At 33.9% G+C, this 18,852-nt stretch overlaps 1 protein-coding gene across 1 annotated transcript; it reads left to right on the top strand.

The window, feature by feature from the left end:
- The first annotated feature begins 854 nt into the window (after positions 1–854).
- On the top strand, positions 855–15,313 carry LOC113393504 (MAP kinase-interacting serine/threonine-protein kinase 1-like). The gene is made up of 7 exons (XM_026630414.2): positions 855–1,227; positions 7,167–7,355; positions 8,222–8,463; positions 10,971–11,240; positions 11,413–11,634; positions 12,089–12,282; positions 13,533–15,313. Exons 1-7 carry the CDS (start codon positions 1,191–1,193, stop codon positions 13,855–13,857), a joined length of 1,479 nt encoding a protein of 492 aa, XP_026486199.1. The 5' UTR covers positions 855–1,190; the 3' UTR covers positions 13,858–15,313.
- The last annotated feature ends 3,539 nt before the right edge of the window (positions 15,314–18,852 follow it).

Below are 18,852 nucleotides of genomic sequence, written 5' to 3'. Positions count from 1 at the left end.
TGAAGGTCATTCTTGAAGGGTTGGAAGACAAAGGACTCCGCATTGCATAATATCATAAACAAAAGATTTTTTTTAGCGAAACGGGACTATTTGTACGGCGGTTTTAGGATAGTTTTGTAATAATCCAAAAATACTCAAAACGATCGATTATCGACTATGAATTATATACATGAAACAAAATATTTCCTTAAAAATGAAGTAAATAGGTAAGTAGATTGATTTGTGTATTTTTGTAGTGCTATTTTTTTGTTGTTTTATTGTAATAGGTAATTATAATTATGGTAACATATTTTGTTGTTTCTTTATGCGACACTTATATTTTAATTTTATTAAGGTTACGAAAAGTTGAATAACAACAAGATGTCTATGAAATTTAAAAAGAAATTAGTCGTAATCGGCATATCATAATATAGATAGATCTGCATGAAATGTACATTAGATTTTTCAATTGGAATACGTATGAATGATATAATTACCTACAAGCACGTTTAATATTTTAAACGGCATGATTACGTGGTTTTTGGGCGTATCTTAGATGATGCAATGACGTGCAAATGGTAAACAATATATGAAAACAAAATCACATGTCTTTATAACGTTTTTATTAAACTACTTAGATTATTTCTTTTATTTCTTTGTGAGGTTAAATGAGAACATCTGGTTTCTATATGCGTACCGAAAAGCTATGAATGCTATGCTATACATCGTATGTATAAGAAAAAAATAAACGAAAAAAATGTAAACACGTCAGCGGAGTGAGCGAGCACGCATGCGCGGGCGAGAGGCCACAACATCAACGACGCACTAGTTAGCGGGGTGAAAGGTGCGGGGAGGTGATACGATGTGCGCCGCTCAGAGTTGAGCCGGCAACTCCTCAGTTGGATTTTAGAACATCGAACGGGCGGGCGTGTGTAGGATGGATCGCTAACGACACCAGTAGTTTTTTTTCATTCCGCCTTCTAGCAGTGTTTGTTTATTACCTTCAGGCACACTTTCCGTAAATCCTTCTCGACGGTGGTGCTTATAATTTCTTTAGTTTTAGCGTTTTAGGTTTTTATCTTGTCTTAAAGCGCCGTTCCGATTTCACGTCGAGAAGGCAGCCGCACAAGTTTGAAAGCGGCTTTTTGAGAGTAGTAACACCTACTCGTAATTTTGTTATCATTTAACAACACGTCAGGCAACAAATCAAAATGGTGAAGAAGATATCAGAAGAAAGTGTAGACAGCGGTAAGTGATCAATTTCATACTTTTATTGTAAGCCATATGTTTAACGTTTTCGTTACTATTTTAAGAATCCGCTGCAACTTTAGTTGAACTTAAGTTGCAGGTGTCTTATAAATATAGTGATGTTAAAAAAAGACCGCAACGATAATTTAACCGTTTAAATACATTGCTTTTTGGCTATAATAGAAAAGTATATATAGGTAGAAATAAATAGGTATATAGGCAATCAGTACGGCTTTTATATATAAATTGCTAGTAGTCAAATCATTTTTATTGAAATTTGAAGGTAGTTCAAACATTTATGTAAAAAATTATATTATATACTCTTATTGTTGTTTTATTCAAGGGGATTATGTCGTAAATACTCCGTATACCTAAATTTTAAGCATTCATTTAAGTAATTGCATCATCGCTTGTGAGTAACGCTTCGAGTCATATTTTTTTTACATCACTCTTGAAATTAAACTCTTATTATAGAGATGGATAATATTATTTGTATTTACAATTATTATTAACTTAAAAAAGTTATCTTTACTGTCTTTTACTAGTTTTTTATAGATAAATGAACGGGAAAGATTTATTGCATATTGCAATATATTTGCATCATAACACTGACCAATCTTAACATTGCCTTCAGTATTGAAGTTTACGGAGTCTGACGCGTCACAATATTTGCGGCAATTCCTTTTCTACTTAGAACTTCTATCGGTAGTTGAATATCTTAAATGATTCTAATTAGGTCTCTTTATTCGTGTCTTTCTCGATGTTACTTCATTTTGAATAAAAAAAAGGATATTTAAGGAGTACAAAAAAATCAGTTTATCTTGAAGTAAAATTTATGATCCAATAAGCATGGTCTTTTTTGCAATCCTAAATAAAAATAAAATACCAATTACAATAACGACATATATTTCGAAGAAAGTATTATTTAATAAGTATCTAAATACAAATGAAAAATCGATTTCGCTAAAATTCGGCAATTCGTGATGTATTTTTATTCGTGGTGATAATATGTGTATTTTTGCTACCCTTAATCTGGTATACTTACCTACATTCTGATAAAAATAATAATATGAGTTTTATATATTTGACAACTTTTTCTAGCAATTTTACCAATGATTACATTTTATAACAATTGATGGTTTTCTTGTGATTTACTAAACCTTATAAAATTAAATTAGGTTTCTGAAATTGGTTAGCCCAATTCATAATTCTTATTATCATTCATATTCTTACTCAAATCTTATCAATGGAAATATATCATTGTGTACAAAAGTGATTAAAAATAAATAAATAATGTTACCCAAAATACTAAACCAATGACCTAAAGAGAGGACATTTACTTGTTATTGTATACGCAAGTGTAAAATTTCATGAAATTCAACATCAAACTATATTTCGTAATTAATATCATTTTACTGTGTGATATAACAAAGCATTTTTTTTTATAAATTGTAACAAATATATCAATACATTTGAAACCGTGAGATTTTTTGCATGTTGGGATTTTCTTGCCTAACGTGTATAGCGTTTACGTATTTATTCCGTGAATGTTGATAATTTAACGCAAATTTCTTTATTATCCACACTTGTATTTCAACATGGCCGCTGAAGCGCGACGCCCCGCGGCGTTCATTGTCAAGGTCACCTAACATCAAACTGCGCAACGAGCTTGGGCACATACATATTATAGTGTCTGTAGGTACACATTGTACCGATACAAGCAAACACGAAAATGATCGTCACAGTTATATTTAGAAAACTCAAAGATCACTAGTAAGCAATTAATGAATGAAGCAGGTAGAAACAGGAACAGGTTAATGTTATTTTAAAAAACCCTTGAGAAGTTTGAATCTTGATTACACTTCGAATACATATTCCGAACAAATCCATTAGTCACTATCTGAAATATTAGTTATTACCTTCATACAGAATGCATAAGGGACATATTGAGTAAATCTTGGTTGCAATTAATTCAAAGATAAACACATTATTGCAAAATTTAATTTACGACTTCTATTTTATGATCTTCGTTGATTAAACTTTGCAATTTGCGTTATCGAATCGGTGTAACCTTGACCATGCCAAATTTTATGGTAATCAAAGTGAAATACAATATTTCCTTTCTACAGCTAACTGGTTCTCTATCGATTCTGAATTCATGATTTCGTTTCATAAGAGGTTAAAATTAAAAACTACAGAGTAACTTACAGTTTTGGTTACGTTTACAGATTGAAAAAATGATTTTTAATCATAATATGATTTGCTGCAATGTGCCCATAAGAAATTTTCTGTATAAGGTTTTTAATGGTACCTTTTAAATATAATTACGAGGGCACATATCGCTTACATAAGTTGCGTTCGTTCGATATGGAACTAATACTGTGACCAGTGAAAGCGGTTAGGTAAATTGCACAAATAGCTTCGCCCTCATCGAGATTTCACTCTGATAACTATCTGGTTTAGTGACAGTGCCAGGTCGAGCTGGCAATTTATTCAACATTGCTCTGCATTTAGTGTAACCAAGTCGACTTTGATCTTTGAATATAGTTATTATAACTGCTTGCGGGTTTAATTTAGTGCAGAACAGTAACTCGTTCACCTCAGTAGCTACCAGCTTTTTGTTCCAAATGAATTATCTTGTCTAAACATTTTATGGTAAGGGCAATAGAAAGTTTCTCGTTTGTTGCTAGCTCGAGGGTATATAAAAGTATTGAGTTCTTTATTCAAACTAAAGATCGTGGCCAAGATTAATACCAATGTCTGTATTAGAAAGCGGAAACATTACCGAATAGGGCGCGGATTGCCTTTTTGAAGAAAGATTCAAAATGTTTTATTACAATATTCGTTAAATTATTGGATAAACTCACTGGTTTAAAGAAAACAAGGCTTTTGTATTGAAAGAGGGTTTAATATTTTGATTTTACCTTTTTCACTATGACCACAAGATGAAAGGATACGGTAATTTGTAATACCATCAAAGTAATACTTTGTACTAGTGAAGTTTAAAAAGTCTGATTATTTTATATTATTATTATTACTTTTAAATTGGCTTACTATAATTGTGTTTTTGTTTTGTATATTAGTAATATAGTTCTCTAAGAATTTCAGAGATAGTCCACAATTTAATCAATACTTTTCGTGTTTGGTTACAATTTGATAATGAGTACGCTTGAGTTTTTATTACAAACATTCATTTGTATCCACGTGAACACTACGATTCTCTTCGTCTAACTACGGAAATGTGTAGGTGGTTCTTTTTACGTATTTAGGTTTCTGTACCACTTGATAACCGCGTTATGAATCACAGTTCATTAATAAAAGCATAATTTCATTTGATTGACGTTTTATTAAGAAAACTGCCCGCGTGTTTGTAAACAACACTTTCAATACCTATCTGTTCTGATGTATTTCATAAACAGGATATTATTTCATTAAAAAAGACGATTGTACGAGTGGGTGTGCCTCCTGATTGTTATAGTCGCCATTTTATTGCGCGTTTGCTACGTATCCTGTGTTTTGTTTACCGACTCTAAGCTTTATTATTTTGCAAACAATATTGTTCCCTATTCCGTTACATTAAAGGCTATTAGCAGTCTAATAGCCTTTCCTTAAAACTTATTGGCATATCATGTAGCGCTCTATTCCGAGGTCATTGCGTGTAATTATTAACTATCAAGCTCTACTGAACTTTAACTAGGTATGATACTTATTAGACAATTTTAAGTTTTAGTTTGAAAATCATTGAAGTTAGATTTAATTGTCAAGTTCAATTGATTAGACTTGTAGTATTTTTTTTTACAAAATTGATGTACATATATATTAAATACAATAAATACCTAAACAATAAATTTTGTGAATATTTCACGTTCGTAATTATGAGGCCAACACAAATATTAGTAACGCATCGCACACACATCGAGACTGTATCAATAAGGAAATCAGTCTGAATAATAATAATTATTTTACGGAACTTGTGACACAGACGATTTTAGCTCACAACAGCAATACTTGAATTCAGGTAAAATATTACAATATAAAAAGGTCGACTGGTTATAAGATAATTTTAAATGGTCGACAGAAAACAGATACGTCGTAAAATTATGGATAAGTATCAGATGTCTATTCGATGAGTTTTATATTAAAATAACTGAATAAAAGGTTACTTATCAGTTGTCGTAGGAAAGAATTCATAGACCTCGAGTTGAAATGATCGCGTAACGTGGGCGCAGTGCGCACAGTCGCACACGCAGCGATGGGTGCGGCCATGTAGGTCGTTGAACCGGCTTTGTTTGCCAACTCAGCTGCACTCGCGTCTCCCGTCTGAATAATATTATCGATGACATACCGTTCCCAATAGATACAAAGGGCCGATTACTACTAATCATTAGCGAAATATACGTCAACTGCTTTTTTGTACGTATGTATTCAAATACAAACGACAACCTCTGTGAAAATGTAATCACAATGGCTTTGCAGAAAGCGTAGTGAGAGCTATCCACTCGGGTCACTATTGTTTTCGATATGTTATGAATGATTTTAAAGTAATATTTTAAAAGAGAAATTTAAAATGTTGATCAATGGTGATTTCTTTAATTATTCAATCACCTCGGAAGTTTGAGAAACTTTGTTTAATTTTATTGTTACACAATCGTTGCTGTTATAACGCATAGTGTCCCTTTAGGTGTAAAATATAATGTGAACGGATGTGAAAGCTGTTTGGCTTTAACGTTAGTTACACGTCGGAAGGCTACTGTTTGAGATAAGATAAGGACGGGTCACGTTCTGCTACTAATATTATTTATGTTCAGTGTAAACTACTCTTAAGATGAATCTTGGTATAAATTAAATAAAGGCAGACATTTCGCAATCGATCCTCTGTTCTGAAGACGACCTCGTAACATTTTGAATTTATTGTTTTGACCTGAAAAGGGATTATATTCAAGTATTCGTAGATATTGTATCTGTTCCTATATCTTGCTGTCAATTTATTGACAGATAAGTTATTATTTCAATAACAAATTATAAAAAAACATGTGAATTCCATAAATAAATATTACTGATAAATATATTCTGATGTTCCACCATTAAAAAGGTATGGGTTATATTTACTTTATATACCATTTCATTTTTATATCAAACGAAAATTATGTCGACAGTTACATCAAACTATATTCCATCTAAATAAGGATTAAAACAATATCGGTACATATTTCTAGAACAATATAATCATAATGATTATTATCGATTACAAACATAATAAAAATAATATATAATTTATTTTATTCATGATTGTATTTATTTTTCGGTGTATCTGGTTTTCGACATTGTAATGTGTGTGTGCAATTTTTGTGTGATGTATACATATTCACGAGCCGAGATGGCCCAGTGGTTAGAACGCGTCCATCTTAACCGATGATTTCGGGTTCTAACACAAGGCAAGGCAAGCACCACTGAATTTCATGTGCTTAATTTGTGTTTATAATTCACCTCATGCTCGGTGGTGAAGAAAAACATCGTGAGGAAACCTGCATGTGTCTAATTTCAACGAAATTCTGCCACATATGTATTCCACCAACCCGCATTGGAGCAGCGTGGTGGAATATGCTCCAAAATTTCATCAAAGGGAGAGGAGGCCTTAGCCCAGCAGTGGGAAATTTACAGGCTGCTAATGTATACATATTCACACTTGTTGGTGTGTGTGTTGAACATAAGTATTAACGTATCTTTCGCTTTACATTTCAAGAGCCTCCATCTTCCATCTGACGCCTAATAGCATTATGTAATCATATATATCAAATATTTTTTATACCAAAATCTGCTTTTAAATTTACGGAACTTGAGAAGCTAAAAGAGCCAATTAATGCGTAGCAATTTTTGCAATAATACTACCACGAGCCATTAACTTATATATTCAATGAGAAATTATGATTTGTCAACAGGCGTCGGCCGCGGCAGTAGTCAGTCAGGGAGTGAGCGAGAAACAGACGAGATTCCACGCGGGCCGGAGGCGTCCGCGCCGGTGCCCATCCCCGACAGCGAGGACCTGCAGCGGCGCAAGGAAGAGGCGCGTAGGAAACGTCGCAGGAAGAAGCGCTCCGGCAGCTCGGTGGTCACGTCATGTTTCCAAGGTAAGAGGTTTATCGTGCATACATTAATTAATACTTTCTATATTTCACGTTAAAAGCGGTAAATCTATGAAAACAAATCGCAGGCCATTCACTATGAACTCAAACTCATCCTCACTTAAGTCTCGAAGATCTATTTGAAAGAAAGCAATGAATGCCAGTTTTATTTATATTTTGGAAGATCAGAATATTGTAATTTTCTTAAAAAGCCGCTCCTTTTTCGTGGATAGCAAATTACTATGTCTGATCTCATCTTCAAATTGATGAAACTTACTTACGTAGATTGTAAAATTGTCATTAGTTTTCAAGATAGGATGATAAATATCTTAACATAACGTGATACATATGCATGGCAAGTACTCAGCACTTAGAAGGCTTCTACGACACGCGCGTACTAAAATTGTACAAATAAAATCCCTTTACTTAATGTATGACGCACAGAAGAAGAACGTTACATGAGAAACATAAGAGTCATCATATCGTTTATTAGATTTGTCTTAAACTGTCATTAGGCTTCTATGTGAAGCGATGAAGTTCATATCCTCCAAACAAATGTTTGAATATTCAGTACTCCTGCTATTTTATCGGCATTTTTATTATTAAATTAAATGGAAATCTACTATCGGTTCGTCTACTAAGAGGAATCGGTAAGGAACTCTGTAATTATGGATTATATTTTTGATTAAATATTTACCGTCAAAATTTATATATTCTCGATGAAATCGTCGAATCCTTGTAATTATGTTTCATACTTTATACTGCACTTGAAATTGAATTTAACGTTCAGATAATAAAATGTTCGTTTTGAACAAATAATTTAAACCTGTATGTTATATAAAATATTGATTAAAATTATCCTTTTATTTCAGACCTTTACAAGCTCACGGGCGAGGTTCTGGGCGAAGGGGCATACGCCTCGGTTCAGACGTGTGTCAACATATACACGGGGCAGGAGTTCGCTGTGAAGATCATCGACAAAGTACCGGGGCACGCCCGCGCCCGGGTCTTCCGCGAAGTGGAAACCTTCCACTATTGCCAAGGACACCCAAACATAATCCAGCTCATTGAATTCTTTGAGGACACGGACAAGTTTTATCTTGTCTTCGAGAAGGTAAAAGAGCTCATTCTTATCGATATTTAGATAACTTTATCAATATGTATGATTATATTATTAAGAAATATTCTGTTACGAATTTAATAATATTTCGTGGTATTATCAGGCGTAACGAATAGCTCACATTCAAACTATAATCATATTCGTTCAGTTGAATGAATATAATTATGAATGTAATAAAATTATCATAAGAAAAATTCTAGGTACATACATGCCTATTAAATATTTTACGGAGAATATATTTTAAATAACATTATATTATAAATTCACAATGTATTTCAAACTTAGTCATATTATTATTGTTGGCGGTGTGTTAGTGACGTGTGTATCTTTTATTTACTTCTTCACAGGAATTTGATGAATTTGCATTTAGAGAACTGTTCAAACCATTACAATTCCAATGAATATTCTATTTATTTTAAATGGCTAATTCACGGAACGTACAAAGGTCATAACAATTAGTATTCTAGCAAAGTTCTAATAGCTTAGGTTTACTTATTATAAACTTATATAATCATCGTCGTTTCATGTCAGCCGATGAACGTGTATGTCAATGTGGACTTAGCAAATATCAATATATATAGCAATAAATCTTGTTAAGGCGTGACATGCTGTAGATTTATAATAAGACATTTTTTAATTATACCTATTATAGTTTAACATTTTTACATCGAGTCATCGTACAAAGTCTATTATTTAATTTTATTTGTACTTATCGAATATTTTAAACATAAATTAACTTATATGATCAAATAATAGAATCATCCATCAGATTTACTTAGTGTTACTTTTTTAAGCAATTGTATTTACGTTCCTTCCTATTTGAGACGGTGTCTAAAATAAGGTTTGTAACGTTTTTTTCAACACAACTGTCCAATAAAAGACGTTTTCAGTGTTCACTTATGTATGTACGTGTATCACCTCCATAACTTAAATTCCTCAATAGATGTGGATGTATCGTTAGGCGCTTTACACTATGCCGAATGACACTGGCTGTAGTTTTGAATAAAATTAAATATGGCGGCGGTACGAATCCATTTTCAAATATGAAAATTTAGTTCGTTTTACGCCAGAGCAATTTTTCTTGCTAAAGTATAAAAACAGAATAAAACGAACACAATAAGATTGGATATTCATTATTAATAGTGTTACGATATATATGAGTCTGTTTTAATACGTCTTAAATGTTTACATTGCATTTGTACTACGTCAAAGTTTATATTACCAGGTCCGTCGAACAAAACAAAAACATATATTTCAATGTGTGCAAAATAATATACCGATTATTGTTATTACACACACATGTGAACATTTGCGTATTTGTTTATAAATTGTGGGTTCGTTAGATTAAAATATGAGTGCACGTTTATTAGTCGAAAGGTCATTATTGATTCGCGTTCGGTATCTTTATAAAAATAAGTATAAAAAGTCATTTACCAGTCGTTTATTTTTATTCAATTAGGGGTCAACGTAGTTATGTAAACTGCGTGAAAATTATTTTAGTCAAGGCAGGCTTACGGCCTGACGTTTGACGTCAACCCTTGCTTGGGAATTCTTTTGTTAGTGGAATAGTTTCCCGCGACAGTACTCATCTACTCTATTTATGTAAACTTGCGGATTTAGTCTATATCTGCTCTGGTAAAATAATGTATGTATCTTTATAATTCACTATTTTTTTCCATTGCTCAATGACAAACGTATCATTATCATTTCGCTGTTGACTTCCTTTTTAAATTTATAAATGTAATTTATTTAATCTGAAACCCGACGAAGTTCTCATGTTATATATTGTTGAATACATTTTAAATTAAAATATGATCTTTTTAGGTATTTGCCATTTCTATAACCACGTAAAGCTGTGCATGTTAATCATTACTTAGATAAAATAGTTAATTATTCGAGTACATATTTATGATCAATAAACTAATCTGTCTAGCTGATAGTGATTCAATCAGGTTAAGGCAGGCAGCAGGGAAGCCGGTTTATACCAGTCGTGTTAAGCTGCTCACAAGGCCAATGCTAGTTGCTACAAATGTTTTAACGTACACAATAGCCCGTATGCGAATAAACTCGGCTAGTCCTCGACAATTCTCTTATACAGCATTTATATTTAGCCGGCTTCTATGGGTACTTTATTGCATCAATAAAAAAAAAATTGCATTAAAGTAGAGCTTAACGCTACTGTATTCTTTGTCAAGTGCAAAAAAAATTATAATTAAAAAATTTATAATACGATTAAATTATATTCAACATAAAAATTTCAATAGTTGGTACATATTACATAAACACATTGTTATTCATACATGTTTCATGAATCAACCGTGAGGAAAAACAATTGCTTTTGAAGCTGCCAACAAGCGATACATTGTTAATGATAGGGGTGAACTAAATTAAGGGGAAATTAAAAGAAGGAACTTCCTTGTTGTAATTTATGAAGCGAATGGTCCTTTAAAAGACTTAAGAGGAAAACGTAACGGCTGACGCAACATTTTTCTTTGTTACAGATCAACGGCGGTCAACTCCTGTCGCGAATACAGGAGCATCATTACTTCTCAGAGCCGCAAGCGGCGGAGATTGTACGCGAGATAGCGAACGCATTACACTTCCTCCACGGCAAAGGCGTGGCTCACCGCGACCTGAAGCCCGAGAACATTCTATGCGTTAACCGCGACAGTCTCTGCCCAGTCAAAATTTGTGACTTTGATCTTGGGAGTGGGATCAGTTTTACTTCGAGTCTCGCGAGCCCACTGGCGACTCCTCAACTTATGACGCCGGTAAGTTTCTTCAAGCTATTATTTAGTGTTTATTTTGTCAGTCATTGTATTTATCTCTGAGTTTATACTCTTGTTGCTATCTTCGTCAATATTAATGAATGAATTAAATAAATATTAGAGCAGTAGCTAGTAGCAAATTGTACCACTAATAAAATCGTACGTCATCAATCAGGTGGGCAGTGCGGAATTCATGGCGCCGGAAGTGGTTTCTCTTTTCGCGGGTTCGGCTGCGACGCATTACGACAAGCGCTGCGACCTGTGGTCGCTGGGCGTGATCGCGTACATCCTGCTGTGCGGCTACCCGCCCTTCCGCGCCGACTGCGGCTCCGACTGCGGCTGGGAGCGCGGCGACAACTGCCGCGCTTGCCAGGACCTGCTCTTCACTTCCATTCAGGTTTGTACCCTACGTGTTCGACGGTAAATGTAGACCAGATATATACTAAAAATATAAGCTGCGATCAGATTCATTCGTAAAGATATTATTACAATACGTATCGCTTTGTTTAACAACAATATTTTCAAACTAAGGCAAAATAACTCAATGTTCATGTAATGACAATTCTAGAAAACAAAATAATAACATTGTAAATGACACAGTAGTTTCTCATATCAAAACATCCGAAGTTCCTCAAAGCAATCGAAGAGCATAAATATTTAGGTTATCGATTCATAAGTATCGCAACATTTATCAACAGAATACTACCGCGAACTAACTTTCGATAAAACATATTAGAAAAGCATTTCTGTCATACCGAGCATACGATACTAGTTGTTCTATTCACTCAATTAATTAAAAATGACAACTTGTCTAACCACCACCACCATTAATCAATGTTTCGTTCGAGCAGGAAGGGCGATACTCATTCCCGGAGGAGGAGTGGTCGCACATATCGCGCGAGGCGAAGGACCTGATCGCGCAGCTGCTGGTGCGCGAGGCGTCGCACCGGCTGAGCGCGGAGCGGGTGCTGCAGCACGCGTGGCTGCGGCGCGCCGACCCCGCCGCGCTCTACCCGCCGCTGCACACGCCGCATAACATCAAACGGTGAGCCCAACGCACCACACCCACCAACCATACGCGGACCAAAGCCGAATAAACAATATCTAACAGAATTTTACTGTAGCAATGCCCCATTTTAAGAAATTACTAATATTACTATTTATCCCTCCAATTAGGCTAAAGCTTGAGTAGGGTACAATAGCCCGAGGTGTCAGGATTTGAACTTGCGATTATTGACATAACTAGGCGGCCCGTAAACCTTTACTAATGACGCGATATAATTAGTCGACAACTCGAATAATCTTTGATATTCATTAATGAGACATTAATCAAGAACTATTTGTAGTGTATAACATAGTTTAGCTATTAGCAAATTGCATTGAATGTGTAAATTTAAGGTTTGACGATAGCCTCGAGAGTGTAATATTTCCTAAGTCCGGACTCCTACTAGAAAAATCTGAACCGATATATATACAAGATATGTTTACTTTTATAAAGCGACTATTTAGTATTAGTTCATTATAAAGTTTTGGGTACTATTGTTTCTGGATATGGGTCACAAAGGTGATTGTGCTGATTTAGATAATATTTTTATCGATTTAAAGCATTAATAAATTTGATACATTAAGTACAATAATGACAAAAGATTTTCTCTTATCTAAATGGTTTTAGCGGCTATTTTATTCCGTGTCGTATCGGTTGCGATAAATTAGAATTATAGGTAATTCACTTTTGTAATAGTATGATACTAATTGATAAAGCACCAGAATAAAGGCAATTAATTATTATATCTGCGTCTTTGTTTTTAGATTTTTTAAATAACAAAAAAAATACCTATCTAGGTCTTTCCAACGGTTCTTGTTCTAAAAAAATTTCAAATTCCGGTGATAGCTTTTTTTTTATTGGACATTGAATTAGTCTAGAAAAAGTGCTTCTCTATTAAATAAATGAATTTGAGTTTGAAATGTGAATTATATATAATGATAATACTTTAATTGACTTTGATAAATAATAAAGGTCAAGTGACAAAGTAATTTAATTAGATATACTTGTACATCAGCAGATACTCATAATATAATTATGTACATATTACGTTTATATGTTTGTAACTATGTTGCAGACTTGCTATCACTCTCGATATTTGTAAAACTATAATCAATATTTATGTACTTCTCTAGGATTGGGCTTTTATAATTGGGACATTCGACGATCGGGTCTGAAGTTTAGCATATAGCGTTAAAATGTAATACGGCGTACCAAGAAACAAAGTTTGATTTATCTCGTTTCACCCACAGCAATATGTCGGCCCGCAACCTGTCCAACTTCGCGGAGTCGGCGATGGCCGTGAACCGAGTGATCCAGCAGCACTTCTCCATGAACTACTCGTATATGGAGCGGCCGCCGACGGCGCTGCGCAGCAGCAAGTCCTGCCAGCCGAGCCCCGACGGCATCCTGGAGGACGAGCTGGAGCGCGCGGGCGTGGCGCTGCAGGCCATGGCGGTGTGCGAGCGCCGCTGCGGCGACGACTTCTGCCCGCCCTTCGGCCTGTCGCCGCCCACCGAGTCGCAGCTGCTGCGTCGGCGCCTGCAGCACACCGACGAGCCTCTCCCCGTGCACTAGCCGCCCCCCGACCTCCGAAACCGATTAGAACTTATCGATTGTAACATTTCAAACGAACACTCATGAGTCGCGCTAGTGATCACGATAGCGAGGGAGAGAATTCGGACATTTTGCGATAGTGTGTTACTGGTGCCCTAGACACCCGCCGATTTGCGAGTCAACATTGTGCGGCTGTGCTCACTGCGGCCTCTGCTGTGTCGGACCAGGCGATCTTCATCTTTATTTTTCGCGTGTGACAGTGTATCCCGCTCGAGTGCGCGCCGTTCCGAGCGGTCAGTCGCACGCACACCCAGTTGTATAGTTAGTGATAAGGGCTGCGGACACGGCCGGCCCGTCACATTCCACCGAGCGCCACAGTACAAGGACTGGAGCCACCTCGACGCGTTAGTGTTGCGAGGTCGAGTGTTGTTTATGGTTGCAGCGAAAAATGGTCAACATCGGCTAGAGACTGTGCCAATGGATACTAATACCTCCAGTAATAGATCCGATCGCAATAATACTGTGAACGGTACTTAGAGCTGTAACAGTTTTATTTGAGCCTTTTCAAGATATATTTTTATGAATAAATAAAAACGACTGAATAGTTTTTATCGATATGTAGAGTATTTGTGAGTTTATGTTGAGGCGGTCACGCCGAGACCGAGACCGGTCGATAAAATCGTATTATATTGAGATAGTTGTGCTGATCTACATACTTTATTACAGATTACAGAATAAATATTATTTTGGATTTATAAAATCCGATGTTTTAAATTGAGCTTATTATATTGTGTGATTGCCTTTTGTTCGTGACCTATCCTTTGCAATAAAATTTGTTACTTTCGATAGAGTTTCGGATACTAGTCTGTTTATGTGATTGTTTCTGCATTTTTTTGCACCAACTGGAAAACCACATCTCATTAATTAAGAATGAATCAAGTTAAGATTTATATGAAAGTTAAGGACAGTATGTGACATTTTCGCTGAGAGGTTCAAGTGTAAGTATGTTTATGCGCATAATTACAAACTAAGAATTAAATTCGCTTTGTATTGTCTTACGTCTAAAGGGCACTCGTGAACTGATTGTATGAAATGTCATATATTTTTGACCTGAACTGTGTTGGTTAAGTGTTGCATGGGGTTCCATGGAACTGCCATAAAATTGTGATCAGTTTGAATACTTTTATATTGCTGAAGAATGAAGTGTTATAATAATGTTAAGTGTAGACTTGCTAGACTGTAACCCTGCGTACACGTTGATTGGAAAAGGTACACGCAGCGCCACCCCTAATGTTTTTTTTTTTCACAAATTTTATATTCTACTTCCATATTAATTACAAAATCTAACTTATTTTTTATATACCCGGTGGCTTTATCCAATCAATCCTAAACTTACGCAGTACTTTGTTAAAATTTTGTTTTCAACTTAATTATTGATTTGAACTGTCATTTGAAATACAGATGTTTGAATTTTCAATTTGTTTTTTTTTTTTGACGACCCCGTGTAGGCATATTTGTATACTCTATTCCAATGGGAATAGGAAAGAACCAAAACAAACCGTACTTTTCAATATCACGAGTGTTTTGTTGATAAGTCTGCTTTATGATTTACTACAAACAGTTATTGATTAATATATCTTCACTTTTAATATAACAATTTTTCACTTAACTACGTAAATCCACTTAAATTTGACTTTCAAAGTAACGAAAACAGTTTTGCCGACATCTAAAACGCCAATTATCGATGAACGAACAATTAAAATGGAGTCCTCACTAAGGTGTTCGCTAAACGAATGGAGTATGAATAAATTTATACAAATAAAAAATATATTATTTTAGTTTTAACATACAGTTTAAATTTTTTTTAAATATATATTTATTTAATTGGTTATAATATGGATTATAATATAATATAGAAATATAATATACAAAGTTCCATATTGTTCGATAAAAATGTTATTTTATATAGTAAGGTATAGACAAAAAAAATAAAAGAATTAATTCATTTTACAGAAATAAAAAAATTTAAAATATAGATCAGTTTTATGCAAAGCAACAATTAATTTATAGTTTTGAAAATAATACAAAAGTAAGATATTATTCGGAAAGATATTATCAAAAGTTTTTTTCTTACGACCTGGACCTTTAACCGAACTGTAATTGTAACCGATTTAGTACTTACGACCTTTTGCTTTTGCCTACTGACTTTTGATTTGCCCTCAACACGCCTACGCTGATTGAACATTACTTTTTCGGTTTGAAGATTAAGATAAGTTGTTATTTTTAATTACATTTTGTTTTTTTTTTCAAAAAATGTAATGCTAAGAAATGTATTTCAAGGTGAAAGTAGTTTTAGATATAAGATAAAGTAAGAGTTTCTTTGAAAGATATATAATTTTTTTTTAATTCAAAACTTTAGTATTATACAAAACGTCATGTCTTGAAAATGCCACTCCATTATTGAAACATACAATGTTTATTTTTATTAATGATGGAATAAAAATCTATTCATATAAATGAAATTGTGAGTGTGTTTCTATGACTTATCACTGAAAATAACCTCTTTATAAGTTAATAAGGCTATTTGCGAAATACCACGATCCAAATTAAAACTAACGACCTAATTTTAATTTAAGCCTAAAAATGCTGATATCTAAAAATTTGAATATATACTTTTCTTGCAATTTATATAAAATTTATTTAAAAAATTACGTAAAACCAATAAAATATATCATTCCTTAGCATTCTTTACGTGTTCTTGTTGTCTTTGTTTGTTCTTAATGTCATGTCAATTCAAGGTCAAAGTTATTTATTTATCTTTTCTCCTATTCCCATTGGAATAGAGTTATAGTTGCAAATAAGATATACTCGTATAAACGTTAACTAATACTTGAATATTGATGAAAATTACCGAAATATTTCTGGGTAGGTTTTTGATTCTCTTAAACGAAACAGCTTAAATGTCTGATTCAATGTTCAAATATATTTGGGATGTAATGCAGACCGAAACAGGGATTTATAAAATAGTTCCATACGGTGCCATATTAAAAGCAGCACTGCTGTCGCCTCTGCTAAATCTTGGTTATTATAATAAACTGAACTCAAAATCTTAATATGTGATCTCTAGCATGATTCGTCATGTTTACAAAAGCGTCTGTACAAAAGTACAACCATTGAACAATAACGTTACAATTTTTTTTAACGTAAACCAGTAAAGTAAACCTCAAAAGATAATTTTGTGTAAACCCATTTCTGTAGGTATCTTCCACTCAACACATTCTACCGCCGAACAGCAGTATTTAATATTGTTGTATTCCGGTTTAATGTGTGAGTAATTCAGTGTAATAAGAGGCACGAGGGGCCCATATAAACAAGTTCCCGATGTTGTTGTGGATGATTAGCGATGTAGTTATTAACTATCCCTTACAAGTTTGTAGGCCTACATCTATTTAATAAATTTTAAATTGACTGACTGACATACAGCACAGCGCAAAACTGGTGGGTTTAACGTGATGAAATTGTGCACAGAAGTTCCTAATGGAACGTAGCTCTCTCTCTCTTAGAATATATTTTTCAAAATTCATCATCTCCTAACGGGGATTAAATGGGAAATGGAATATTTTTATGGAAATTCATCATAACTGATTCTAGAAATATGGAAATCAGAATTAAGACTTATTTTTGTGAGTAAAAGCAAACTATTACAGCGTTCTTGAAAATGTTTCATCAAAAGTGGGAAATGATATTCGAAATATGGAAATTGGCATTAAATCATACAATTTTGAGTAGAGGTCGTAATAGCTCTTTTGAAAGTCACGAAGAAAAGACAGCGTTTTGAAAATCAAGGTGAAATTTGTATAGATCCTTATTGTTCATTCATTGTACACCCAAGTATTGAAAATCAATCAATCAATCAAGTCAATGAGGATTTCCCAAATTGTAATTCTTAAGATAAATTCGTTGGATATCTGAGTAATGTTTCCGATGGGATATCCCGTCAGGGTCACGGCTAGTATTAAAATAAAAACGAGAGGTGTCGTGGGACACCCGGTTGGAATGAATTGATATATATTATGATGAATTCATAATATATATCGAAAGACACTATGAAACACTAGCAGACATTATGAAATAATTTTACAACGTTTAAGATTAATTTATCTTATTAAAACTTCGCGTGCATTAAAACAATAACAAAAAAATAGTTGAAATAATCTATACTAATATTATACATTCGCATGAAAGTAAATCCTTGTGTCTGTTCCTCCTTCACGGCCAAGCCACTAATATACTTTTTATATCTGCCGACCAACCCGAGAGAATCCGCGGCTGAAATCTCGTATTATGTGATGTTTAATTATTTATTTTATAGTAAAAGATACTACCAAAGATTTACAAATTATTTTCGTTGAAACGCCATTTTTTTACGATTATATAACGAATAACATAGATTCAAGATCTTGATCAAATATATAGAATTCAATTTCAAAATTGTCTTTATTTCTCCTGTGACTGGAAAAAGTTATAGATGGTAACATTGTGAGAAAGAGAGATGAATACGAGGTTCAATTAAATCCTACATTCAAATTTCACGGCGAAATGTGGATAGTAAGCAGAATAATGGTAAGCAGCATGAGTATGTATTAGGCACTGTCTGAATTCCATGTTGCACCGTGTAAAATATGTAGATTAAAGGTAAACTTGTCTTAGACTTTTTTGGGAACGTTCAAGCTTATCATATTTATTATGCGAACAATTTTCTTGGCGGTACGGCTTTGTGCAAGCTCTCGGAGTAGGTCATCACCCACATAGATATTCTACCGTCAAACAATAATACTTAATATTATTGAGTTTAGGTTTGAAGGGTGAGAGCTAGTATATTACATTTTCAATAGATCATTAAATTAAGTAGTATTATTGTATTTAGAAAATTAAAATAAAAAAATATAGGTAAAATAATTATAATGATTCATAAAAAAAATGTGTATGCTCAGAAAATACAATAATTATTATTAC

Source organism: Vanessa tameamea, chromosome 6 (assembly GCF_037043105.1).
Source record: "Vanessa tameamea isolate UH-Manoa-2023 chromosome 6, ilVanTame1 primary haplotype, whole genome shotgun sequence".
In the NCBI taxonomy this organism is placed as follows: domain Eukaryota; kingdom Metazoa; phylum Arthropoda; class Insecta; order Lepidoptera; family Nymphalidae; genus Vanessa; species Vanessa tameamea.
This window is presented reverse-complemented; position numbering and strand designations above follow the sequence as displayed.

Bases quoted from the DNA above. Each gene is read 5' to 3' on its own strand.
- LOC113393504 (XM_026630414.2), top strand. From the start codon at position 1,191: ATGGTGAAGAAGATATCAGAAGAAAGTGTAGACAGCG. The intron at 11,635-12,088 runs GTTTGTACCCTA...TCGTTCGAGCAG, and splicing joins TGCTCTTCACTTCCATTCAG to GAAGGGCGATACTCATTCCC. The intron at 12,283-13,532 runs GTGAGCCCAACG...TTTCACCCACAG, and splicing joins ACGCCGCATAACATCAAACG to CAATATGTCGGCCCGCAACC.